The following is a 27283-nucleotide window of genomic DNA, read 5'->3' on the forward strand; positions in this document are numbered from 1 at the left end:
TGAGATCTATGTGATCATGATTCAAAATCAGTCCAAGCAAAAAGCCTGGGAAACTCCATCTCCAATTAGCCAGCAAAACGCTGGACTGGAAGTGTAGGGACACTGGCCTTAAGCAAAAACGTCAAGCATGGGGCCCTAAGTTAAAAAATTTTTACGTTTTTTTAAAATATATGTATTTTACATATATACAACATGCTAATACTAGTTTAGAGAAGACTGAGGTAGGAAAAAACAAGAGGAAGGAAACAAATACATAGAACAGGAACCTAAGGCAGCTCATTTATTAGTACATAGGAAAGAGTAAAAATGATGATTAAGGTCAGAAACACAGTGGTTTAAATTTAATGAAATGAAGAGCATTGGACACATACAGTACTTGACAGAATAAACAGAGGACAAAGTCTGAGTACACAGAAGTAGTCTCAAGTACTGATTACATACAGAAGAGACCAGAGCACAGCTATGTGAACTTTCCCCAAGAGCGCACTCTTATGTGATCACACTGAGCTCAGCAGCCCCTGCCCTCCTGCAAAGTTTAGGGGTAAGATCATATCATTCAGCGCAATCATTCAGAACGATAGTAGAAGGGGCAAACCAAGGTTATAAAATAATCCGACTTAATGAAACTCCTCTGGCTTGGAGCATGCAACAGTGCTGCTCTCTAGAAGGTACCAGAACTCCAAGGCGTCCATCCAGATAAAAAATCACTGTTTTCTCCTCAACCATGCCCAGGCTCACCCAAGTCCCTGCTGTGTATCCTCTGTCTCCAGATGGGCTTTAACAAGTCTTTACTGGGGTCTGTATTGGACCCCCTAAAATGTGATGAGAATTCAAATCAAGAGTAAAACTTCACAAAGAAAGTATAACTTAGTTTGGTAAGAAAAAAGAAAAATATTTTGTATCACTAAAAATAAAACAGGCCAGACATTGTGGTGTATTCCTATAATTCCAACACTCAGGAAGACCGAGGCATGAGGCTGGACAGTTTGAGGACATCATGGTCTATCTACAAAGAGAATATAAGGCAAAACTGTGCTATATAGTATGAGACACTGTCTCAAAATAAATAAATGAAAATTAAACTCATATGTACATTTATATTCGCAGTTTTTTAAAATCACTCAGCATAAAAAAGGCTGCTGAATTTTTTAAAACGAAGTCATGTGGCAATACTTACTGGAGATCCAAAGTTATGGCCGACTTCATGAGCGAACGTGATATGAGAGACTTTGGGAGGCACGTGTGACCCGTAGTTCTGAACAGTGATAATCCCAGTGTTCAGGGACTTCTTCTTACCATCAGAGTACAGCTTGCTTTTCTCACAGATGCCTCCAGAGCTTCCTAATGCACAACAGAAGCTGTCAAATGAGTTACCTAGTCCCCACAGCCCCGAAGCAGGTAAATATGAACTGAAATCGTTTATTAACTTAAAACGCAATTGGTACTCAAATGTGTCAAATACTCAAAAGTCTCTTTAGTCCAAGATTAGGAAATCATTTCAAATAAAACATTAATGGCACCCAGAAAGAAACTTCCAGGACTGAATACACTGGCCTTATACTGGTTCTTCATTATCAATGTGTTTTCATTTAGCAAGAGAGTATTTACATTTCCTTTAAATTTGAATATATCAATATTTATAGCGAGTCAAAGCCTATACCTTTACATCTTTTAAAATCTTACAAACCAGGCATAGTGGTACATGCCGATGCTCCCAACTGTGTGAGATGCCCACAATGGCAACAAAAGCCTTGAGCAAGAGAGAGAAAGAGAGAGAGAGAGACAAAGACAGAGACAGAGACAGAGAGGCAGACAGAGAGACAGACAGAGAAACAGAGAGAGAGAGAGACAGAGGGAAGAGACAGAGATTGATCATCTCTGAAAATTAACTCCAAAGGGTTAGAGATGTGGCTCAAGTGATAAGTGTGTCTAAAAAGCACTAGAGAACCAAAAATCTGTCACAGAATTTTGAGACCCATTAAAACAAAATTTAATGAGAAGAAAAAAAAAAAAAAAAGCACTAGATTGCTGGGAATGTGGCTTTGTGGTAGAGTGCTTGCCTAGCATGCATAAAGCCCTGGGTTTGATTCTTTAGTACCATATAAACAGAAAAGAGACCAGAAGTGGTGCAGTGGCTCAAGTGGTAGAGTGCTAGCCTTGAGCAAAGAAGCTCCGGGACAGTGCCCAGGCCCTGAGTTCAAGCCTCATGACTGGCAAAAAATAAAAAATAAAATAAAATAAATAGGGGCTGGGAAGGTAGCTTAGTGGTAGAGTGCATGCCTAGCATGCATGAAGCCCTGGGTTCGATTCCTCAGCACCACATAAACAGAAAAGGCCGGAAGTGGTGCTCTGGCGGAACTGGTAGAGTACTAGCCTTGAGCAAAAGCCTCCCAGAGACAGTACCCAGGACCTGAGTTCAAGCAAAAATAAGTACATAAATAAATAGTACTAGACCCTCAGTTCACTCCCAAACTACCCCTCCAAAAATAGATGGAGAGAAAATAAGAAGGAAATGGAAAGAAAATAAGAAGGAATTATAGGAAATAAATTTGGAAAAACATTACAATTGATTAGACATTCTTGTACTATTCTTATAATTCTTCAGCAGCTTTGAAAAAAAAATTTGTAAATTCCACCTTATTTTTCAAAGTGTCTGATAACATTCTTAAATTTTAAAAGAAGCGGGGCACTAGTGGCTCACGCCTGTAATCCTAGCTGCTCAGGAGGCTGAGATCTGAGGATCGCAGTTCAAAGCCAGCCCAGGCAGGAAAAGTCTGTGAGACTCTTATTTCCAATAAACCACCAGAAAAGTGGAAGTGGTGCTGTGGCTCAAGTGGTAGAGTGCTTACCTTGAACTGAAGAGCTGAGGGACAGCGCCCAGCCCCAGAGTTCAAGCCCCACGACCAACAAAAAAAGAAAGAAAGACAGAGAAAGAGAGAGAGAGAGAGAGAGAGAAAGGAAGAAAGGAAGAAAGGAAGAAAGGAAGAAAGAAAGAAAGAAAGAAAGAAAGAAAGAAAGAAAGAAAGAAAGAAAGAAAGAAAGAAAGAAAGAAAGAAAGAAAGAAAGAAAGAAAGAAAGAAAGAAAGAAAGAAAGAAAGAAAGAAAGAGGGCTGGGAAGGTGGCTCAGTGGTAGAGCGCTTGCCTTGCAAGCCAGAGGCCCTGGGTTTGATTCCTCAGCACCACATAAGCAAAAAGATAAAAGTGCCCAGGCCCAGAGTTCAGGCCCCACGACCGGACCCCCAAAAAAAAAAAAGAAAGAAGGAAGGAAGGAAGGAAGGAAGGAAGGCAGGAAGGAAACTCCCACGCCTGCTTATATTAAACATATGAAGTCATTTTATAGCTACAGGCTCCCTATAAAGAACCTTGAGCTTACTATCATGTTGACAGTGCTTTCACATGTAAAAACCACCAAAAGAAATAGAAAACTGGCAGTATAATCACAAACTAGGTGGCCAGTCAATGGGATTATAATCATTACACTAAGGAAACTACACTTTCTGTTTAATTTGCTTTCTGAGAGAGTATCTCCCTATGCAACCTAGGCTGGTACAGGACTTACCACCCTCCTGCCTCAGCCTCCCCAGTACACCTGTTATACTCTCCCTTAACTTTTTAAAAGGGCTTTAATGGGAAGTTCTTCAGTTTACATCCACATTTAAAAGGTTTCTAGGCTGAGGATGTAGCTCTGAAGTAGGGAGCTTACCTAGGATGCTTGATCACCAGCAAGTTGGGGGGGGGAGGAGAGACAGAGAAACAGAGAGATAGAGACACAAAGACACAGAGAGAAATTGACCAATTTTCCCTGTCTGACATTTGAAAAGATGCAATCAACTGGATTAAGATGCTCTAAAAATTCTTCAAATTAGCTCCCTATACACAAAAGTATAATCATAAACTAAACCACTTTAAGGAAGTATACTATTTTAAATCCCTGATAAAGCTTTCAATGCTAGGTAGCCCTGAACAGAACTATAAGAATAAGCTAATACTACAACACCTCTGTTGCCTTGCTCCTATTAAATACATGAGAATTCTTGGCAGCAAATATAAGTGGAAATTACTGCCATGACATGATTTAGAAGCTGGAATAGTTTTGCAGGAAAGAAAATTAAAAGACTGAGCCACAGGCGGATCTAAGCCAACAAGGACTTAAAACCTTTATGCTGCTTTACAATGACTACCTTTTCCACACAGATAACTGAATAGAGAAAAAATATTCAATGATTAGGAATATTTAATATATTTTCTTTACCCAGAGATAAGTCCTAAGGACTTCTAGGAACCAGCAATGTCCAAGGACATTCAAGGAAGTAGCACATATAAAATCTATGAGTAACTACTGCGCATGGACTAGTTATAACCCACTTTTATGGTTCTAACAAATAGTACACGAATCCCCCTAGCTTTGGCTACGACTGGCTATAAGCACATCTGTCCAACACAGCACTGCCACTCTTGAATTATGCACAGAAGACTCCACAACACAAATCTGCAAGGTCAGTTTTTCTTTATTTTTGTAAACAAGCATATACATATTTTTAATGATAAACACTTTACTGTATTTTTAAGGTCTAGCTAATTTAAAGGAAGATCATTTATAAATTTGACTACACTCTAAAAATGTCTTTGTAGTTTATACATTGCTTAATTTACTAAATAACTTTTTTATCTTTGTGAATGCTATTTACATTAGTTTCATATTTACTACAGACTTTTTTTTTTTTTTGGGTCCGGTCATGGGGCCTGAACTCTGGGCCTGGGCGCTGTCCCTCAGCTCTTCAGCTCAAGGCTAGCGCTCTACCACTTGAGCCACAGCACCACTTCCGGCTTTTTTCTTTTTTGCTTATGTGGTGCTGAGGAATCGAACCCAGGGCCTCGAGCATGCAAGGCAAGCGCTCGACCACTGAGCCATCTTCCCAGCCCCATACAGACTTATAGCATATATAACTTGAATTATACAAGACAACTAAAATACTATATCTAATTTTATAAATTATAGCTAATTTTTAAAAGTATTACACTTAGTTTTAAATATTATTGATAGAAACTCAGTAAGTAAGGACCTATCATATCTAGCTACACAATAACTCAAGGTTAATAATTTTTGTTGGTGCTGGTGCTGGGGCTTGAACTCAAGGCCTGGGCACTGTCCCTTACTTTGCTTTTCTGCTGACTGCCACTTGAGCCACAGTTCCATTCCAACTTTATGATGCTACTAGAGATAAAAATTTCATGCACTTTTCTGCCCAGGCTGGCTTCAAACTGTGATCCTCAGATCTCAGCCTACTGAGTAGCTAGGGTACAGGTGTGAGCTACTAGCACTTAGCTATAATTGCAATTTAAGATGCTGCTATCTAGTCATCATTGAAAATTACAATGAAAATAAAAATGAGAAGAGTAATGTAGATTAAGACATTATGGAGGCATACATACTCCCTTTATCTATCTCCTGTATTTTATAAATTTCAGTCTTCTTTGAAAACTGCTTTTCGTTTCAAGTATTAGCATAAAACACAGATAAGTACCTGAAGGTGCTCCAACCCATGCCAGACCAAGAACACCGTCATCAAAATCTCGGTCTGTGAAGACATAGGCTAAACAGTAGTCATCATGGTTCTGCTCAGAATTCAATTCCAGAAACTTCTCCACACCAATATTTGGGAAACGGAAAGGATTTGTGGGGTCCTTTTCATCAGCAGTTGTATTGATCTAAAATCCAAAACAGTAATTTAAATAAGCAATTCATATCAGCAAAATCTTAGTAATAAGCACCTACTTCCGTACCTGCCTATGCTTCGGGCCAAAAGGAAAGCAAGAAGGCTTCTAATGATGTTCCCACTGCCCACATCCTGAGCTGATCACCAAAGCCAATGAGTGAGTGAATGAATGAATGAATGAATGAATGAGAAAATGACAAAAGTAAAAGAGCAAGGCAGTGCAAAAGAATAAAAATTGAAGATGTTGGGTTTGATGCATGGCTCAAGAGGTAAAGTGCTTGCCCTGCAAGCATGAATTCAAACTACTGGGGGGAAAAGAAGGAGGAGGAGGAAGAGGAGAGGAGGGGGAGGGAGAGGGGAAGGGAGAAGGGGAAGAGGGGAGGGGAGGGAGAGGAGGCAGAGAGGGGGAGGAGGTGGGAGGAGGGAAGAGGGGAAGGAGGAAGAGGGAGGATGGAGAAGGGGAGGGGGAAGGAGGAAGAGGGGAAGAAGGGGAGAGGAAGGGAAAGGGGAAGGAGGGGGGAAGGGGAAAGCCAAAAAGTTGAAGATGTCAAATTTTTGAGCAAGTATTTACTAGATGTCTGAACATGGAAGACTTAGAATAGTTTTGCTTTCAAAAACTCTAATAAACAAAGAGTGATTTATCAAATTCAGTCATTTGTGCAAGTCTCTGTTAGTGATGACCTCCTACAGATGGTGCTATATATATGCTATGTATCTGTGGCTTACATCTGTAATCCTAGTTACTGAGGAGGCTGAGATCTAAGGATCACAGTTCAAAGCCAGGCAGGCAGAAAAAGTCCATGGACAGCACCCAGGCTCTGAGCTCAAACCCCAGGACTGGCATAAAACAAAATCAAACAAAAAAATATATAAAACCCTATATTTTAGCTAATTAGTATAAATCTATACCAAGACTGTCAGTTCAGCAGATAAGTCGCTTTCCTGGTTCTCTCTTCCTAGTGTCAGAGGAATGAGTTAATTTATCTTCCCCAGATGTGGGCAAGACTTTTGAGTTCTTTCTACTTTCAACTCACATCTTTTATGAAGTTATTGCAGATCCCTTCATTGGATATTTAGCTATCACTCTCCTTGTGCCAGTTCTTCCTTCATGATATGAAGAATAATCTACTCTAATGCCAAACTTCCACTGAACAAAGCTTTCATTTATTAATGTCTCCTTCCTTCTACCCACCCCGCCTGTCCCAGTCCGTCTCAGAAAGTCTGACCTTCCCCAGGTAAGTCAGTGAATTACACATAAGACTTGATAGACTTTAAAGGATACCTATGAAAGAAAATGTTTTTCTAGAAGACAAACCTCAGTCTATGTGAAAAATGCTGGTAGTTAAGGGATGATATGGTTGATGATTTAATGAAAACTACAGGCTGTTTATATGAACTTTGCCCTCTAGTAAAATTTGAAGGCATAGAAAGAAGGTAAGAACACAGCTGAATGCATCTGCCTTGGGACAGAATTCAGAAAATCTGGCTTATCCATTAACAATTAATTAAGCAAAAACATTTAGAGATAGTCATTTCATGTAAAGAGAACAAGGAGGGGAAGGGGGTATAAGGGGCAGGGAGGAAAGGAGAGAGGGGCAAGAAGAGATGAGAGGGGAGAGGAGGGGAGGAGAGGGGCATTTTCTGATTCTTCAGGAACATTGGCTGTAACTAACAACTATACTTAAATTTTAGCTACCTATATTAAAAATGACTGATTAATATTTAAATAATACTGGTAGAATACAAATTTTAAATTATTTAACAAGTCATAATCTTCAACAGATGAGATTTAAAGTTTTCATCTCAATTAAGGTCTGAAAACAACCAGCTGTCACATTATTTATTCATATTCAAGAATTTCTTCATAATGCAAAGCTTTTTGCAAAAATGTTTCATCAAAATTGGTTCAGGTGTTCTCTATTTTTTTATACATTTTGTCCACTATATGGCAACACTTAACTACTTAGCACTTGTACTTGCTCTTTTAAGGGTCTACTCATTTCAGAACACACGAAGACAGACAAATATGGAAGCCCTCATAAGGTAAATCTACAAACCATATTTCACCAAAGCCAGTCCAACTTAAGACTTAACTATAATACCTTCAGCTATGTTTCTTATACTATACATGCACTAAAACTTTGTTTACAAATTCAGATATTTTGTTTTTTTTAATTGTCATTATAAAGGTGATGTATGCTTTCAATCCCAGGATTAGCTTTGAAGTTAATATTCTCTGCAGCTCTGAGAATAAAAATAGCAACTCCTTATCCAAGATGAGCCAGGAGGATTTCAGATCATCATTGAACTTTCTAGTTTGACAGGAAGCAGCTACATAAATGATATCCTTGACATATACTTCAGTGAGCTTAAGACAGAAAGATAACTTAGCAATTTCCCAGAAATGCCTGTGTTTTCATAGAAAAATATTGCTTTGCGACACAAATAGTGTTGGTAGGAAGTTAGACTGGAGAGCAACAGACCTGGAGACAACAGTTAGCACCTAAGAGGCAGCCAGTTTATGTTTACAACACATTTCTGGATGAAAATGAAACAAAATTAAACAGACATATCTGCTTCCAGTAAGAGTTTTTTTTTAAACCTGCTGGCTATTTTGTATGTAAAAATAAAGGAAATGATCATTAACAAAAAAAAAAAAAAACGTTAAGTATTTGTAACAAAAGAATGTTTTGTTGGCTCTTACAGTGTTTATAGTGTATGTTGTTGTATTGGTGTGATCTAAATGCTTTGACAATTCGTGGTGGAATGAAGGTTCTGGTCAGGCTGAGAGGCATTAACCTGTAGTTTCAGCTACTTGGAAGACAAGAGTCAGGAGGATTTTGAGTGTGAGATTAACTCAAGAAACTTAGTAAAACCCTATCTCAAAACAAAACAAAACTATAGAAATCATATAAACAGGGGGCTGGGAAGGTGGCTCAGTGGTAGAGCGCTTGCCTTGCATGCATGAGGCCCTGGGTTCGATTCCTTAGCACCACATAAGTAAAAAAAAAAGAAAAAAGCCGTAAGTGGCGCTGTGGCTCAAGTGATAGAGCGCTAGCCTTGAGCTGAAGAGCTGAGGGACAGCCCCCAGGCCCAGAGTTCAGGCCCCATGACCGGTCCCAAAAAAAGAAATCATATAAACATATGCAAAGCTGCTACTGCTACCATTGTATCAGTATTAAAATGGTATCTTGTTTTTTTGTTGTTGTTGTGTTTTGCGGTCATGGATCTTGAACTCTGGGCCTGGGTGCTGTCCCTCAGATCTTCAGCTCAAGGCTACCACTCCACCACTTGAGCCACAGAGCCAATTCCACTTTTCTGGTGGTTAACTGGAGATAAGAATCTCATGGGCTGGCTTTGAACTACGATCCTCAGATCTCAGCCTCCTAGTAGCTAGGATTATAGTTGTGAGCCACTGGCACCCAGGTAAAATGCATCTTTTTTTTTTTTTTTTTTTTGGTCAGTCAAGGAGCCTAAACTCTGGTCCTGGGCGCTGTCCCTCAGCTCTTCAACTCAAGGCTAGTGCTCTACTACTTAAGCCACAGAGCCACTTCAGGCCTTTTCTGTATAAATGGTGCTGAGGAATCGAACTCAGGGCCTCATGCATGTAAGACAATCATTCTACCACTGAGCCACCTTCCCAGACCCTAAAATGCATCTTTTACTAGCTTTTATGACAGATTTTTATCTTGCAACCATTTGACTACCCTATAAATGGTATGATTTCATTAAACTATAAATACTGTGGCTTATTAAACTATTGCTTCTAAAAATATATATAAAGGTGATGTACAGAAGGGTTATAGTTACATAAGGCAGGTAATGAGTATATTTCTTTTTGGACAACGTCATCCCTTTCCTTGCTCTCAAATTCATACTGTTAAAGAGACACACAGACAGACAGATAGAATCTATAACGATATAGATATGTAGATTTTTTTTCTAAAACTTTTTGAAATAGGCCCAATTTTACAGTGTAATTTTATATATTTGGGGGGGGGGGGTCAGTCATGGGGCTTGAACTCTGGGCTTGGGCACTGTCCCTGGACTCTTTGGCTCAAGGCAAGTGCTCTACCTCTTCAGCCACAGTGCCACTTTCTCAGTGCAATTTTAATATTTACTTATTTCTCATTTATAACAGTAACCAGTGGCCCATTAGCTCTGGCCCAATAGAGTTTTGGGGGTGTTTTGTTTTGGTTGTTTTTGCAGATTTTTGGAATTTCAAGCTATGTCAATATCAAAAAAAAAAAAAAAAAAAAAAAAGGTTCTATGGTCAAATTAATTTAGAAAGATGTGGCTTTCTTTCCTGAAAGACTTTGTGAAACTTGAGAGCTGTGAATTCTCAAGATTCTCGTAAGTTTTAGTTTCACTGAAACCTAGTTTCATTTCCCTCCCCACTGGCACACCCTGGGACATGCACTGGACTGTGCTGCACAAGCAAAGCTTAAGCAACTGGGGAGGAACTAACAACACATACTGCATCAAGCAGCTACAGGGGCCAGGGTAAGCCTCCTTAGTGGTAGGTTAGCCAGACAGAAAGCTGGTATATAGCCAACAGAAAGCAGCAGTGCTTTCCTCTGCTATAGAAGTCCAGATTAAGACCCTGCAGATTTAAGTCTTAAATCAGAAATGTGTATCTCCTGTGTGTGTGCACGTGTGTGTGTGTGTGTGTGTGTGTGTGTGTGTGTGCCAGAAGTAAAGACATACAGAACAACAGATACACTCTAAATAAAATCAGCAGTAGATACATTTGCAACTAAATTGTTCAAGGCACACATTTAAAATCCAGCACTTTTTTTTTTGCGGGGGGGGGGGGGGGGGGGGGAGTCCGGTCGTGGGGCCTGAACTCTGGGCCTGGGCGCTGTCCCTCAGCTCTTCAGCTCAAGGCTAGCGCTCTACCACTTGAGCCACAGCGCCACTTCCGGTTTTTTTCTTTTTGTTTATGTGGTGCTGAGGAATCGAACCCAGGGCCTCATTCATGCAAGGCAAGTGCTCTACCACTGAGCCACCTTCCCAGCCCATTATTTATGTCGGTTGTGGGGCTTGAACTCTGGCCCTTGGCAGCACTTTTCTTTTTGTAAGCATCATCCTTATAGTTTCACTTCTTAAATGTCTTGTTGTTGCTTTTTAAATGTAATTTTACTGTTACTGTGAAGGAGTTATACAGAGGGGTTATAATCTTGTAAATCAGGTAATGAGTAAAATTCTTCTTGGACAATGTCACCCCCTTCCTTCGCTTTCCCCAGATTAAATGTTTTTAAACTACTGAAGTTTCTTACTCTTATGCGTTTCACCATGAAACTGATGTTCCGAATCCCAGAGAAGTCTGTGGTCTGATAAATTGTATCAATCGCCTTAACATGACTGGATATCTATCAATTAAAAAAAGAGAGAGAATAACATTTTAGAGGTAGTGTTGAAATAGGAAAAAGAGCATAGTTAAACTAATGTTTTCACAAATGAGCTTAATACATGTCTAGCATGTGTGAAGTCACCCCAAAAAAACAAAACTGCAAAGCTTAGTTTCAATAACTTTAGGCTCCTTTACAAAATCCCTTTCTCAACACGTATTTTGAAGGCAAGCAGAATATCCATCCTAACTGGTCTTTCCCTTGTCTCTGCACTTGGCTTACATTATTTGGCCACATCATAAATGAAAACATTCTTTTCTTCCAAGAGATATGCATTAACTTTAGCTCAAAGGAAAATATAGATATAATAGAAACAATATAAGAACTTCTAAATTGGGTACAGTAGTAAATACCTGAGCAATCACAGCTTCTCGTGTTCCATAATACTTAAAGAAGAGATGATCAGTCTGAATATAAAGCTGACACGTGTTCCTCTCAGCTAAAGTTGTACGTTTTTTCCTCAGGAGCTCTGGACCATTAGCAGCATGTTCTTCTTGAGGTGTCTATACATCAAAGAGTCATTTCTACAATTAGTATGCTTTAATATCCTTATTTTATAGTTCTGAGTACATATATTAGGCAATTTCATATGATATGTTATTACCCAATACCATAAGTGTTTCCAAAGCTATTAAAAGTTCCTTATAGTAGAACTGAGACCATTAGAGATTGGGATAAAGGCAAAGCGTGCTGGCATCCAGCCCTTGGGTTTTGAGACAGAGAATGTAGTCCAGGCTGGCCTAGAACTCACAATCCTGCCTGCCTGCTTCAGCCTCAAGTGCTGGGATTACAAGTGTATATCACCACATCCTGTTGGTATTTTAGTTAACATCTAATACCCAATCTACTATCCAATCCTATTAAATAAATCTTCTAAACACCTAAGGAGTCTAGCCTTTTTCTCCAGTTATACCTTTCTAGCCCAAGCTACCATCTCTTATCTACAGTATTTCAGTAGGATTGACTTAATCAATCTATATCCAGTATACTCCATACTGCAATTTGTCCAAAATGAAAATGAGTATCTGACCCATCTACATCATACATCTCAGTAATTCCAATTGCTCTAGGATAAAGCCCTACAATTTCTTATATGTACCACCAAATCAGTACCTATCTAGCTTCTTCTCATTCCACGTGACTCTATAAGGAAACCCTGCTACATGACTCACTTCTGACTCTCCATGATATGGCTAAGTCTGCTTCCGTTTCCCTTCTACACAGCCTATCTGCGTGGGGGCACTCTCTCACATGCTTTAAGTTACCATTCCTGTCTAGTTAATGTCTTCCTTCAGACTGAGAGGTCAGTTCATCCACTACACCACTTCCCAGGACTGTGTTCCCTAACATGGCACAATTTTACATTTATTTCTGTCATCAGTCCCCAATTCACCGCCACCACTTAATGATTAGATTAAAAATTGGAGAAACAAGGGGCTGGGAAGGTGGCTCAGTGATAGAATGCTTGCCTTGCATGCATGAGGCCCTAGGTTCAATTCCTCAGCACCACATAAGCAGAAAAAAGCCACAAGCAGTACTGTGGCTCAAGTGGGTAGAGTGCTAGCCTTGAGCTAAAGAGCTGAGGGACAGTGCCCAGGACCAGAATTCAGGCCCATGACTGATTCAAAAAAAATAAAAATAAAAATAAATTGGAGAAACAAGCTATCTCTGTACTTGTCTCTCACTATATTGTTATCACCTAACAGATTTAGCAGGAAATAGTAGACATTTAGGAAGTACTGTTACTACTGTTGAATTAAATACTTGGGACACATTTGTCAATTTCTAAAAGCATCATTTAAAGGAGATTTTGATAACACAATCATACAGAACCTGAATTAAATTTTAAGCCACACTCCAGATTTACACTCACATTTTATACCTTCCTTCTCCCTTGTCAATTCCCTGTGAACACAAAGTTAAAATATTATATCACTCCACGTAAAGGGGGTAACTGTTGACATAATGAGTATGTTAATCTGCTTTGCTACAGTAACCATTTTATGATCTACACATATGTTATAATATCATACATTTAAGTACATATAATAAAATTTACTTTAAAAAATATAGATGAGAAACAGTACCACTGAAAACTAGTTACTGAAGTCCTAAAGGGTATAAGATTTGGGGAAACTGACCCATGAGCATGCCTTTAATTCTATTTTGGTCATTTGGATGGCTTTCCAGGTCCCAGTCTGTAGAGTTCATAAATGACTTAAATACAGAGAAGCAGTATATATTTGTGTTATACAGTTCACATTAACAATGGTTATTTCCTATCAGAAGAACTGTATATTAACTGGAGTTATTATTGTGTTTTATATAGGCAAGATTTTCTACTTCTGGGGGAAAATCTCTGGTCTAATATGAAAATATTTTCTAAGGAAAAGTTTTTAAAGTTTTAAATAGTTTTAAAATCAACCTTCAATGTGAAGACTTCTTCAGCTTATTCATCAAGTGGTTCAGACTGTCCATATCTTTATTGGGTTTTACTTTTTGTCTGACTAATTTCTCAATGACTAAAAATAGGTTGTCATCTACTGTTCCTTTTATTTTTGTCCAGTATTGATAGAAAACTTTTTTTTTTTTATTTTTTATTTTTTTATTTTTGCTTATGTGGTGCTGAGGAATCGAACCCAGGGCCTCTGACACGCAAGGCAAGCGCTCTACCACTGAGCCAACTTCCCAGCCCCTTGATAGAAAACTTTAAACTGTTATAACATTGTGAGGAACTGAATCTTCTGTTGTTACAAAATGCTTATTTTAGTAAGCATGTTTGCCTAAAGTCTATTTTCATGTTAATAAGATACAAATTTGCCATCCTCAAATTTGATATCTTGCCCCCTTTTACTTTCATTCTTTTTAGATGCTTGTAAAAAAATTATGCCGTATTTGGTTAAATCTAATCTGGTAATTTTTTCCTCAGTACATAAATCTAATTCTCATTAATGAATTACTGATATCTTTGGGTTTAAGTCACAATTTCATTATTTATTTTCAATTTGTCTTGTTGGTCCTACATTGTTCTTTCTCTCCTTTCTTGCCTTCTTTTGGATTACATATTGCTTATTAGCTTTTCTTTGGGGCGGAGGGATTCCTTAGTTGCCCAAATTGATCTCAAATTGGGACTCACATAACCTTTCTACCACCTCAACCTACAGAGTAGCTGGCATTACACTATGGCAGGTTTCTTTTAGCTTTTTAGTTATATATTTTTACTGTTTTAGAAGTTAATCTAGAGATAATAATATAATCGTTCACACCAGAAGTTAATATAAATCATTGGGCTGGGAAGGTGGCTCAGTGGTAGAGCGCTTGCCTTGCATGCCTGAGGCCCTGGGTTTGATTCCTCAGCACCACATAAGCAAAAAGAAAAAAGCTGGAAGTGGCGCTGTGGATCAAGTGGTAGAGTGCTAGCCTTGAGCTGAAGAGCTGAGGGACAGCGCCCAGGCCCAGAGTTCAGGCCCCACAACCGGACCCCCCCCCCCCAAAAAAAGGAAGTAAATATAAATCAGCACCTTTATCTGTTCACAGAAAATGGGGAAAACATCAGAACACATGAATTAGTGTCCTCCCTCCCAGCTTATTTCCTCTATATTTACAGATACAATGTATGAGTTACACAACCCCAAAAATCTTTTTATTTTTGTCGGTCATGAGGCTTGAACTCTGGGCCTGAGCATTGTTCCTCAGCTCTTCAACTCAATGCTAGCGCTCTACCACTTTGAGCTACAGTACCACTTCCGGTTTTCTGGTGGTTTATTGGAGGTAAGAGTTTCATGGACTTTCCTGCCCGGGCTAGCTTTGAACCATGATCCTCAGATTTCAGCCTCGTGAGTAGCTAGGATTACAGGCGTGAGCCACCGGTGCCCGGCTCCATAAATCTTTATTAATACTTTTTCATGTACAGTCAACATTCACTTAAGATTACCCACTGTATTATTCTCTGCTCAACTCTGCATCTACAAGCTAAAACCTGAACTTATCATCTTTTCACTGGAAAAAAAGACATTGAGTGTGTTCTGCTGGTTACTCCTTCACTTAGAATATCTTCATTTTATTGATCTATTTGCATTGATTACAGCACTCTAGGATATCAGGCACTCAGGTTCACCATAATCCACTGCCTTCAGGCTTCAACTGCTCTCAGTGAGGCATAACCTTGCATTTTTAACTGTTGCTTCTTTGAAAGTGATCAGATTTACTTCCACTGGTTGCTCTTAAGACTGCATCTTTAGATTTCAAACTTTTCTGAGAATGTATAACAGCAGTGATTTTGCATTTTTCCTACCCTGGGCTTAATAATCTGTTGATGTCCCTTCTTACATATTTTAAATTGTCAGCAATTAATTGTCACTATTTGACTCTGCACTTATTGCCCTTTTGGGTGGGGGAGGAGGGGACAGACAAGAATTATACATGTTAGACCTAGAGAAAAAAAAAGAAAGGAGCACACCATTTTCTTTGTCTTGAGTGTATTTATGTCTAATACCAGCTTGAACCCTTCTCTAGAGACACGGTCACATCACCTAGCTACCCCTGGTCACTGTGCTAAGTTCCCAAGCATAAGGTGGTTATAAGGCTTTTGCCTCATAACCCTGGTTACTCAAGAGGCTGAGATCCCCAGGACCGTGGTTCAAAGCCAGACTGGGCAGAAAAGACTGTTAGATTCCATCTCCAAAATAACTATAAAAAGCCCACCAACAGTAGATTGTCAGCCATGAGCAAGCAAGAGACTCTCGGTTCAAGCCCTGATACTGCTCTCCCCATTCATTCAATAACTCGATCATATGTTTAGACCTTCTTACCATTCTATGTGCCTCCTGTCCTTTTCTATATTTCCTATCCTTTCTTTCTTAGCAATTTATACTATTTTCTTATGACATACTACCAGATCCAGAGTTCTTAAATTATGTCGTTATATTTTCAATTCCAAAATACCATCCCTTTCTTTTACACATTTTAAATTTTCTGTTGAAATTATAGTTTGTCTTTCTATACTTCAATATACTTGAGTCTGTCTGATAATCTCATTATCCATTTTATCTTTATTCTGAGATTTAGAATTCAAGACCACACTTTTGCCAGACTGGTGGCTTTACCACTTGAGTCAAACCTTCCGCCCTTTTGTTATCTTTCAGATACAGTCTCTTATTTATGTCCAGGCCAGCCTAGACCACAGTCCTCCTACATAGGCTTCCTGAACTTCTGGGGGGACAGTAAGCCCCATGACTGACAAAAACAAACAACAACAACAACAAAACAAAAAACCCTTGCAATCCTGCTTCCCATGTAGCTTTTAAAATTACAGGCAGGAGCCACCACACCCAGCCAGATACTTTTAAGTTGTTTTCTTTGTTGCGTGTTTGCACACTCATTATTTTTAACTGAATACCAGACAACACACAGTCACTCCTCCATGTGTATGGGTTCTACATTAGCAGATTCAACCATAACTCAGTATGAACATTTAAAGAGCAAACTGAGTATGTATTGAACATGTAAAGACTTTTTTTTTTGTTTTTGGTCATGGGGCTTGAACTCTGGGCCTGGGTGCCGTCCCTTAGCTCTTCAGCAGAAGGTGAGTGTTCTACTACTTGAGCCACAGTGCCACTTCCAGTTTTCTGGTGGTTAACTGGAGATAAGACTCAGATCTCAGTCTTTTGAGTAGCTAGGATTACAGGCATGAGCGCCTGGCCTGTAAAGACTTTTTTCTTTCCATCATCCTTTCCACAAGACAGCAGAAAAATGATTGAAATAGCTTTTACATTGCACTAGGTATCATAAGTCATCTAGAGATAATCTGAAGTACAAAGGAGGATGTTAGTTTTGGCTTTTTGCAACAGGATCAGGGTACATAGTCCAGGATGGCAGCTCAAATAACAATCCTGCTTCCACCTCCACAACACCGAAAAAAAAAAAAAGATGTCCACCATGACAACAGGTTCCCACTTCACTTTTCACAACTCCCAAAGTTCTCAATCATCCTAATCACCATTCACTATATACCCTATACTAGCGTAGAAAGAAACCAAGAAAAAAGTATTCTTCTAGATCCATGGTGGATTTCCGTACATTGAAATACAGAATTGAGACAGCTTTCATGTTTATCTCTTTGTTGGGGCTGCCCTCTTAGAAATCAAATAATTTTCAACTGCAGTAAACTTCCTCTAGCCAAAATATTGTTTTTCTTCTTCCTCTTCTATATACACCTTAATTTTTATTTCTGTCATCTTGACTCTCTCATGTTTCAATTATTTTCTTTCTGAACTTACATGTGGATATTGTCTATTCTTTTAATGTCCTTTAATTGAGTTTGTCTGTGTTGACTGCTACAGTGATTAATTGGCTGTTAAACCTCCATTACAATTTTCACTTCAGGGCTGGGAAGTTGGCTCAGTGGTAGAGTGCTTGCTTCACATGCTTGAGATCCTGTATTTGATTCCTCAGCACCACATAGGCAGAAAAAAGTGGAAGTGGCTCTGTGGCTCAAGTGGTAGAGTGCTAGCCTTGAGCTGAAGAGCTGAGGGACAGTGCCCAGACCCAGAGTTCAGGCCCCACAACCGACAAAAAATAATAATTTTTTTTTCACTTCAGGTAATGCGCTTTTGAGTTCTAAAGTTCCCCTTGATTATCATTTCTACCCTCTCCTCTCTGTGTTAATAACAACTTTAATTCTTTGAACATATTAATAATGGTTGTTTTAAGGTCTTTGTCTGCTAATGCCCATATTTTCTGTTCCTATCTGGATGGTTTTTCTTTTGTTTATAATTAGACTGTTCAGTTTCTTATCATCTAGTAATGTCTTTTAAATGCTGGAGAATTTGAGTGATACATTGTTGACTATATAGATTTACTGTCTTCCTTTAAAAATTACTAGAGCATTTTCTGACAGGCAAAAATTTATTTGAGAGTAACCTTGACTTCTTTTGAGATATGTCTGTCTGCTTAATTAACAGGTGGGTCTGAGGCAACCTTTAGGGCTAAACTAGTCCTGTTCCTCTCATGGATTGAGATCTTTATAGTTTTTCATTTCATGAATTTCCCAGTAGGTTTCTTCACATAATTCACAGCTTGATAGTCAGCTAAGTTACTAGAGATCTCAGTCCGGCACTGCCTGGTATCCAATGTTAGGATATAACTGTTGATATGCATTATTTTATTCAGTTTCCTAGAAGCAGTACTGAAGAAAGCTTAATTAGATACCAGCTATTTTATCATAGCCGGAAAGATAAATCTGTACTCTTCTAGTTTCCAAGTTTTCATTTTAGACATTTAATAATTAAACTCATCTGGAGTTTTTTTTTTAATATGACATAAGGTAGATTTTCAACTTCACCTTTCTCCAAGTGGATGAATGTCATTCTCTGTCTCCATCAATTCAGAGGTCCACATATTTTCCTACTAATTGAAGATCACATCTCTATCAAATAACAAAGTTTAAAATCTATAATGGATCCATTCCTGAGCATTCTATTTTATTCTCTAGTCACTTCGTTCATCTCTGTGCTAACATTACACATGAAATAATTGCAGCAAGCTGGGTGCTAATAGCTCACAACTGTAATCCTCGCTAGCTACTCAGGAGGCTAAGATCTGAGGATCACAGTTTAAAGCCAACCTGAGCAGGAAAATCCATGAGACTCTTATCTCCAATTAACCAACTGAACACCAGAAGTGGCACTATGGCTCAAAGTAGTAGAGCACCAGCGTTGAGTGCACAAGCTCAGGAACAGTACCCAGGCTGAGTTCAAGTCCCACAACTGAGGTGTGTGTGTGGGGGGGGGGGGTGCAGAGAGGGAGGGGAACTGCAGCAAAATACAGTTTTGCAGCAATGCATATAGGGCTCAGGTGTCTCTCAGGATACCACTGAATGATGGCCTAGCATGTGTGAGGTTCTAGCCCTAAACACTGGAGGAAAAACACTTTATAATAATAACAAAATACAACGCATATAAACACTGTGTATATTTTATCTTCACCAAATATATTTGATGGGTTGCCTATGGAGGAGGAATGGGGGAAAACAGAATAAATGAATAAAACTAGAAAAGAACTTGACCCATGGACCAGTGAAGACTATGCTGAAGAAAGTAATTAAGCCACATCTCTGCAACAAGATCCTAAAGCCAGAAGAAATCCAGGGAAGCCAAGAAGGGTTTTATTTGGAGTGTACAGCCCTGTGGCTCCTGGACCAGATATATAACTACAATTTTAAAAGGTCAAATGGAAACCAAAACACCAACCTCACAATTAAAATACCAAAAGCACTGAGGTGTTTTTTTTGGGAGGTGGGGTGGAGGGAGAGTGCTAGTGCTGGGGATTCAACTCAGGACCTGGGTGCTGTCCAAGTTGGTTCGGGGGGGGGGGGGGGGGTGCTCAAGTGTAGTACTCTACCCACAAGAGCCACAGCTTTACTTCTAGTATTTGTTTGTTTGTTTGTTTTATACTTAATGGGAGATTAAGAGTCTCACAGATTTTCCTGCCTGGGCTCACTTCAAACGACAATCTTCAGATCTCAGCCTCCTGAGTAGCTAGGATTACAGGCAAGAGCAACTGGCCCTGGAAGCACTGACATTTTTATTAGGGTAAACAACCATTTTAGTTTCTCTAGAGATACAAGATTTCTAATGTTAAAATGGCAATACCAGCCATGGTGGCACATGCCTATAATCCTAGCACTCAGGAGCTGAGAGAAGAGGATCCTGAGTTCAAGGTCAGCTTGGGAAAAATAGAGAGGCTCTGTCTCAAAACCAACTATAATAACCCCATACAAAAAAAAAGAGAATACCCAGGCAAACTCCTAATCTTAATACTACTACAAATACATTCATATAAAACAATTCTGATTTGAAGAATATATTGGGGGCATTTATTTTTTTTATTCACACAGACTTGTATTCAAACCTTAGCACCACCACTTTATTATTACCTGGTATAAACATTAAAAAATATAAATACTGCACCACAGTAGCATAAATCTTCCAAAAAAATTTAGAATATGTATTATAAAAGGCAAAAGTCCATGTCCAAGTTCATTTCCATTTCTTAAGTATTAAAAAATAATTTAGTGTTAAAAAGCTTTACCTGTGCTACTTCCTCCACTCCAGTCATCTGGTACTTTCTCATCCTTTCAAACACTGAATGGTCTGCACAGCCCCCCTGTGGACCATATTTATGGGGATAATCTACAGCACAAGAAGAAGAAATACTGTTACTGTGACATGTTTAGACAAAACCAACTGTTAGAACTGCTATAATTAATGAGCATCATAAATACTTATTATGCACCTACAAAAAAAGATACAATGCTAAGTGCCTTAACTTTAAAGCCCAGGAGGTCCATCTATCAATAAAAAACACACTAGTCTCTATCTTATTATCCATGGAAAATAAGACAATAATCATTCTTCATTCTAGATTTAACTTTCCCAACTTTTCCTACTTCAGATAAATACATCTTCAGGTTGCAAATTTATTACTTTCTCATCACATATTAAATTTACTATTCTACAAATATACAAAAGCTTCCTTGACTTGAACTATAACCAGGCTAATATAATGTTAATTTTGGCTTAGATTCCTTTTATGAGTACCAATTGGCCTCAAAGAAAGTGAAGTAGAAAAATGTTCCATGAAATGACCAAAATACACTGAGTTTAAATTCATTCAATGTATACTTCAAATTAATGCCTTAAAAATTAATAACCACCACTTGTTTTCTTCATAAACATTGATTGACACTGTTAAATTTAGTAAATCACTTAAATGCCTATTCTAATCTCATAGGTCTACATAGTTCTACATAGTTCATAGTTAAGATCCTCAGTTCATGAACCTATTTTATAATCCAATCTATTAATCACACTGAGAACTGACAAAATAAAATCCCAAGACACTGATATGAGGAACACTGAATGATTCCTAAGTAGTTGGCAAATTAAAGAACATACTGAAATATAAACATTGCAGGTAGTTTCTTAAGAAAACCCAGAACTTAATATGGGTAACCAGTTTAAACGATTTCATTAGAATATTAACTTGAACTGGGCCAAGTGCTGGTGACTCACATCTATAATCACTGCTATTCAAGAAGCTGAGAACAAGACTGGGAAAAAATGTTTCTGAGATCTCATCTGAACAGAAAAAGGTGGTTATGGTGTATACCCCTAACATCTCAGCTATGGTAGGTAGAGTAAATAGCAGGATCACAGACAAGCCAGCACAGGCAAAAAGTGGGACCCTGCTGGGCGCTGGTGGCTGTAATCCTAGCTACTCAGGAGGCTCAGATATGAGGATTGAAGTTCAAAGCCAGCCCGGGCAGGAAAGGCCACGAAACACCAGAAAATGCGAAGTGGTGCTGTGGCTCAAGTGGTAGAGTGCTCACCTTGAGGTGAAGAGCCGAGGGACAGCGCCCAGGCCCAGAGTTCTGAGACCCTATTTCAACTAAAAAGGGCTGGAATATGGTTCAAACATTATAGTTGCCTGTCTATGTCTGCCTTCAAGGATGAAGCTCTAAGTTCAAATCCAAGCACAGCCAAAAACAAAGAAGAGAAGAGAAGAGAAGAGAAGAGAAGAGAAGAGAAGAGAAGAGAAGAGAAGAGAAGAGAAGAGAAGAGAAGAGAAGAGAAGAGAAGAGAAGAGAAGAGGGGGGGAGGGGGAGGGAAGGGGGAGGGGAAGGGGACAGAAGGGAAGGGAAGGGAAGAAGGGAATAAGGAAGGAAGGAAGGGAGGAGGAAGGAAGGAAGGAAGGAAGGAAGGAAGGAAGGAAGGAAGAAAGAAAGAAAGAAAGAAAGAAAGAAAGAAAGAAAGAAAGAAAGAAAGAAAGAAAGAAAGAAAGAAAGAAAGAAAGAAAGAAAGAAAGAAAAAGAAAGAAAGAAAGAAAGGAGTGCTTGCCTTGCATGCATGAAGCCCTGGGTTTGATTCTTCAGCACCACATAAGCAGAAAAAGCTGGAAGTGGCGCTGTGGCTCAAGTGATAGAGGGCTAACCTTGAGCTGAAGAGCTGAGGGACAGTGCCCAGGCCCAGAGTTCAGGTCCACAACTGACAAAAAAAGGAAAGGAAAGGAAAGGAAAAAGGAAAGGAAAGGAAAGGAAAGGAAAGGAAAGGAAAGGAAAGGAAAGGAAAGGAAAGGAAAGGAAAAAGGAAGGAAATAAATAAATTTGAACTATCAGATAAGAGAGCAGGATGATAGGCAAGCTACCATACATTGGCACAGCAGTTCTGATGTAAACTTTTTGTTTCTCTTGTCAGTTGTTGGGCTTGAACTCGGGACCTGGGCATTGTTCCTCAGCTCTTTTGCTCAAGGCTCTACCACTTTGAGCCACAGCGCCACTTCCAGTTTTCTGGTGGTTAACTAGAGATAAGAGACTCATGGGAACTTTTCTGCCTGAGCTGGCTTCAAACCTCGATCCTCAGATCTCAGCCTTCTGAGCCACTAGTGCCAAGCTGATTTAAACTTTAAATTTACTTTTATAGGAAGTCACTAATTGTATCAACTATAAAGTTCATCAATAAATGTGAAAAGAATGCCATATGGATATGGCATTATGCAACCCTATATGTATACATTGATTTGGCAAAGTTCATCAATGGGTGCTAGAACTATAAAGTCAACGTTATGAAGGCAGACAACTATGGGTAAAGCATCACCTCACAGATTAACTACTATTAAAAAGGGAAGGTCCCTGGCTGGAAATATGGCTTAGTGGTAGAATGCTTGTCTAGCATGCATGAAGCCCTGGGTTCGATTTCTCAGTACCACATAAAGAGAAAAAGCCAGAGTGGTGCTGTGGTTCAAGTGGTAGAATGGTAGCCTTGACCAAAAGAAGCACAGGAACAGTGCCCAGGCCCAGATTTCAAGTCTCAGGATTGCAGGGATGGGGGAGAGGGGGAAGAGGGGAGGTCCCTTCAGAACAATGAGATACAGTGATAACTACTAATATACGAAGTGATTAAATTTAGCATTACCAATATGACAATCTGCTATTATATGCTTCCTGGAGTGACACAGTAAGAAATATCCTGCTTCATCTATGCACTATTCCTACCAAAAATGCCAACTGAATCTAATCATGAGCAAATACTCAAGAGAATAGAAGCATTCTGGAAGTCACTGCTTTGGCTGTTCATTTCTGCCTATTTTTTTTTTTAATATTGCTGATCAAGTAAGTCCTTTCAAAACTTCAACTTTCAGCAATAGAGTTCACCACTATCGTTTCAGTAAAAGCCTTCAATCTACCACTGCTACCATTGTTTCTCATTGGATAGTCTTTCTTCTCTAAATTCCATAGTTGACTGCCATTATTAATTACTGCATTCATCATCAAATCCTCTGTCCTCTAACCCATCCCCTCACACTCAACCAAATCTTGTTTAAATTCAACTGTCTACCTCCACTCTAGTAGCTGTTATTAGTCTGGAGAAAAGCTGGTAATTATAACTATTCTCACTCAGAAGTCCTGACCTAGAACCGGAAGCAATTCCTTTTGCCCCTGGGACCTACATCTACCTCTGGATCCACTCTCAGCTCACCTGCCTACTTAATACAAGGCACTTTTCACTTTGCCACAGTAACAGAGGCTAGAAAAATGATCCTAAGAGCTTTTGAGACTACACAAAGTGATCTCAATGACAAATGGGAGAAATTAAAATTGCTTTATGATTTTAAAACCTCTTAAAAAACATTATAAACTCTTTTAGTTAATAAAATTCTAATGTTAACACTCTGGCTATTAAAACTATTAAAAAATTAAAACACCAAAACTATGGTTATTAACATATAGAGGAAGAAAAACCATTTATTAAGCACACTCTAATTTAAAAATGAACATCAAGATTAGTGTTTAAACGGAATTAGAATTTTATTTCCTTGTAAGTTATATTTTGTATATTACAATTCCTTTTGAAAGCCTGATATGCAGGGTAAAATTAAATTCCCAAAGCAACAAAACAGTATTTATTATATGTTTCAAGTTCTGTCAGCACAAAACTCTCTTAATAGAAAAAAAGGTCAAGTACAAAATATTTCTCATATACTTCCCCAAAACTTCTAAAAGAGCCCATTTTCCCTAGTCACCACATAACTATAAAAAATGGACAATGAAATTTTCTCTCCAGAATTACTGACAATATAATCTCATTTCTAGAAAAAGCCTTTGTTCAACTAATGAATAAACCCTCATTGAGATGCAAAATCATAGGATGCACTGTGGTTCCCTGAAAAGGCCAAACAGCATATTCTTTCACAAAGAATGAGTCATGGGGGTAGAATAGCCAGCCTGTTTAAAACAAAGATCAGCTTTGGATCTATGGCCTTTCTTCCAGTTCCTCTGCATGCAAAACTACTGCTTTTGTTTGGTTGTAAGAAAGAAACACAAATATAGATAATACATATACTGTGATACTACCTCCAACAGGAAATTGCGCTGGTTAACTCTCAATCATCCAGTCCACCAAAGGAAAACACTGAAAATTCAGGTCCTCTGCTCAGCACTGAATGCAAAAAACACTTCCTATAACCTCACTGCTTCAGGGAAGGCAGCCCTCATCTGCAAGACTGGCAAATTCAGAACTTGACTCAAGGTCCAAGGTCTGATTATAGCTAACAGTCAAAGGTAGTTCTAATAACATTCTATCCAACAATTCATCCAATCAAATATTAATTGAAATTCAACTAGAATGACTCTATAGGCAGATAATGCAGAATAATTACTTGGTTAATATATCAGAAAGGAATCATGCATGAGGTGGAGTCTCTACCTAGGAAAACTCACATTAATTTCCAAAACTGTGAAAAATAACAAGGACTAAGAATAAAAGAAGGAAGAAGCTTCCTCTCCTGCCTCCAAAGATGAAGAGTTTGGAGGGCCTCCAAGTGGTTCTTTCTTTTCCAACTCCAGTGGACAGGTGTCCCTTTCTCCCCATTACTCACTCTAACCCTCAGGTAGGATATCTGCTTTGGGAAGGCAGCAAGCACAGGAAGAGGGGCATATTGTGACTGAGAAGGGGAGCAAGATAAAGGACAACCCCCATTACTGATCTCCCAGGAAACAAATGGGGAGCTGGGCCAGGCATGCTATTCCTCACCCCTGGTTTTCAAAGACAGGGTTAGTGTAGGGAGCCAAAGGGATCATGGGCATCAGGATCAATACAGGAAGTGCTGCTGCTTTAATATTCTATCCATTAAAAACAGAATTTCTAGAGGTTGAAATCCCAAAAGACACCACTGGTAACCACTGTATCCATGGAATCTAAAGTCTTGTATTGATTAGGCTCTCAAATAATGTCAATGAAAAAATAAATCAATTATTAAACCTGTTATGGAGTAGAAACATACATCAAACACCTTGAGCAAAAGGCTTGGTCACCTGTAGAGTTACAATAAGGTGGTAGTACCTTTAGAAGCTGAAGCTTAGTAGAAGGAAGTTAGGTCATTGGGGCTCAGGCCTCTTCCCTCCCCTTCTCTCTTACTTTCCGGTCATTATAACATGAATAGGACTCCTCTGTACCCACTCTCATCTTTGATATAGTGTGCTAGCATTAGAGTCCCCAGGCCAAAGCATTAGGGTCAACAGGCCATGGTCTGAAATCCCTAAAAACATGAGCCAAAACCAACCTTTTCACCTTGTAAGTTGATTATGGCCAAGTATTTTGTCACAGTGACAGAAATCTAACACAAGACCTGTAAAACTTATAACTGAAACATACAATGAACACTCGGGACACAGATTCATATTTATTTAATTTGTACTCTTCAGTCCATCCACAGTAGTGAATGGCAGGCTTCCAGACATCCCAGGATCATTTCAATTTGTTTCTTCTTTTCTAAAATTCCCAAGCTGTAGCAAGTAAAAGAAAATGTTGTTGCAGAGGAATGGCTCCCATCCTCACAGATTCTTTTCTCTGGCAGCCAAAAGTCTGTTATCTTCAAGGTTCCAACCAAATGCCACCACCCTTGAGAAGACTCCTCAAATCTCTGTGAGGTAGCCTCCAGTGCTTTAATGACATTTGTGTTAGATTTTTTTTTTTAATCACATGCTGACCTAATTGAGAATTTTCCCTCAGATATTCTTTACAAGTCTTAATCACTCCTGCACATTCGTAGGTAATAAATATAGGTTAAGTAAATTTTTCAGCCAGAAATTCATTTCCATACCTCTTTTGTAAAGGTCATCATTAGTCAAAGACCTGTAAAATGCTGGGTCTAATAACTTCCTTTTAGCCTTTAGTCCGGTTGCAAGAGGTAAGGATTTATCTACCACTTTAAATTGTTTCTACAGTTTGGAAAATGTGGTCTAAATCTCTACTTTTCAGATCCCCTATTACAAAGCAGACAATTAAAAATTAAGATCTAGGGCTGGTGTATAAAGCAGCTTAGTGGAAAAAAAAAGAAGGCCTGAATGCATACAAATTTCCTACCTGAATATGTATGTTATCCTTAGGTATATTCAATATAGATACAAACAATATAGATACAAAATAAATCACACAGAACAGGTACACTCAAAAGAGCTCATAGCGAGCCGTCAGTGACTCACACCCGTAATCCTAGCTACTCAGGAGGCTGAGATATGAGGATTGAGATTCAAAACTAGCCTGAAGCCGGGCGCTAGTGGCTCACACCTGTAATCCTAGCTACTCACAAGGCTGAGATCTGAGGATCGAGGTTCAAAGCCAGCCTGGGCAGGAAAGACTGTGAGACTCCTATCTCCAATAAACCACCAGAAAACTGGAAGTGGTGCTGTAGCTCAAGTGGTAGAGTGCTCACCTTGGGCTGAAGAGCTGAGGGATAGCGCCCATGCCCAGAGTTCAAGCCCCACGACCGATTAAAAAAAAAAAAAACAGCCTGGGCAGGAAAGGCCATGAAACATTTATCTCCAGAAAACTACAAGTGGTGATGTGGTTTAAGTGATAGAGCACTAGGCTTGAGCTGAAGAGCTAAGGGACAGTGCTTAGGCCCAGAGTTCAAGCCCTGTGACCGACAAAAAAAAAAAAAAAAAAAGAGCTTATAGTCCAGTATCAGAATCACACTGAAGTTTAACCCCGGGGCATAAAGGTACCTCTGTTATAAACACTGGATTTATTCATCTAGCCAACAGCCAGGTTTCTCCCATGCCTCTTCTCAAGGTCAACCACATGGCCCAAAACACCT

General features: G+C 39.0%; 1 protein-coding gene across 1 annotated transcript in view; it reads right to left on the minus strand.

The window, feature by feature from the left end:
- Positions 1-27283, minus strand: part of Adam10 (ADAM metallopeptidase domain 10) — an 88483-nt gene that overhangs the window by 13631 nt on the left and 47569 nt on the right. Inside the window, exons 5-9 of the mRNA XM_042687536.1 lie at positions 20219-20319; positions 11482-11631; positions 10997-11089; positions 5526-5709; positions 1178-1341 (exon numbers count right to left, since the gene is read on the minus strand). Coding sequence (XP_042543470.1) covers positions 1178-1341; positions 5526-5709; positions 10997-11089; positions 11482-11631; positions 20219-20319 — 692 coding nt within the window. The remainder of the gene's footprint in view (positions 1-1177; positions 1342-5525; positions 5710-10996; positions 11090-11481; positions 11632-20218; positions 20320-27283) is intronic.

Source organism: Dipodomys spectabilis, unplaced genomic scaffold, assembly GCF_019054845.1.
Source record: "Dipodomys spectabilis isolate Male_0828 unplaced genomic scaffold, ASM1905484v1 ptg000108l, whole genome shotgun sequence".
Taxonomy (NCBI): Eukaryota; Metazoa; Chordata; class Mammalia; order Rodentia; family Heteromyidae; genus Dipodomys; species Dipodomys spectabilis.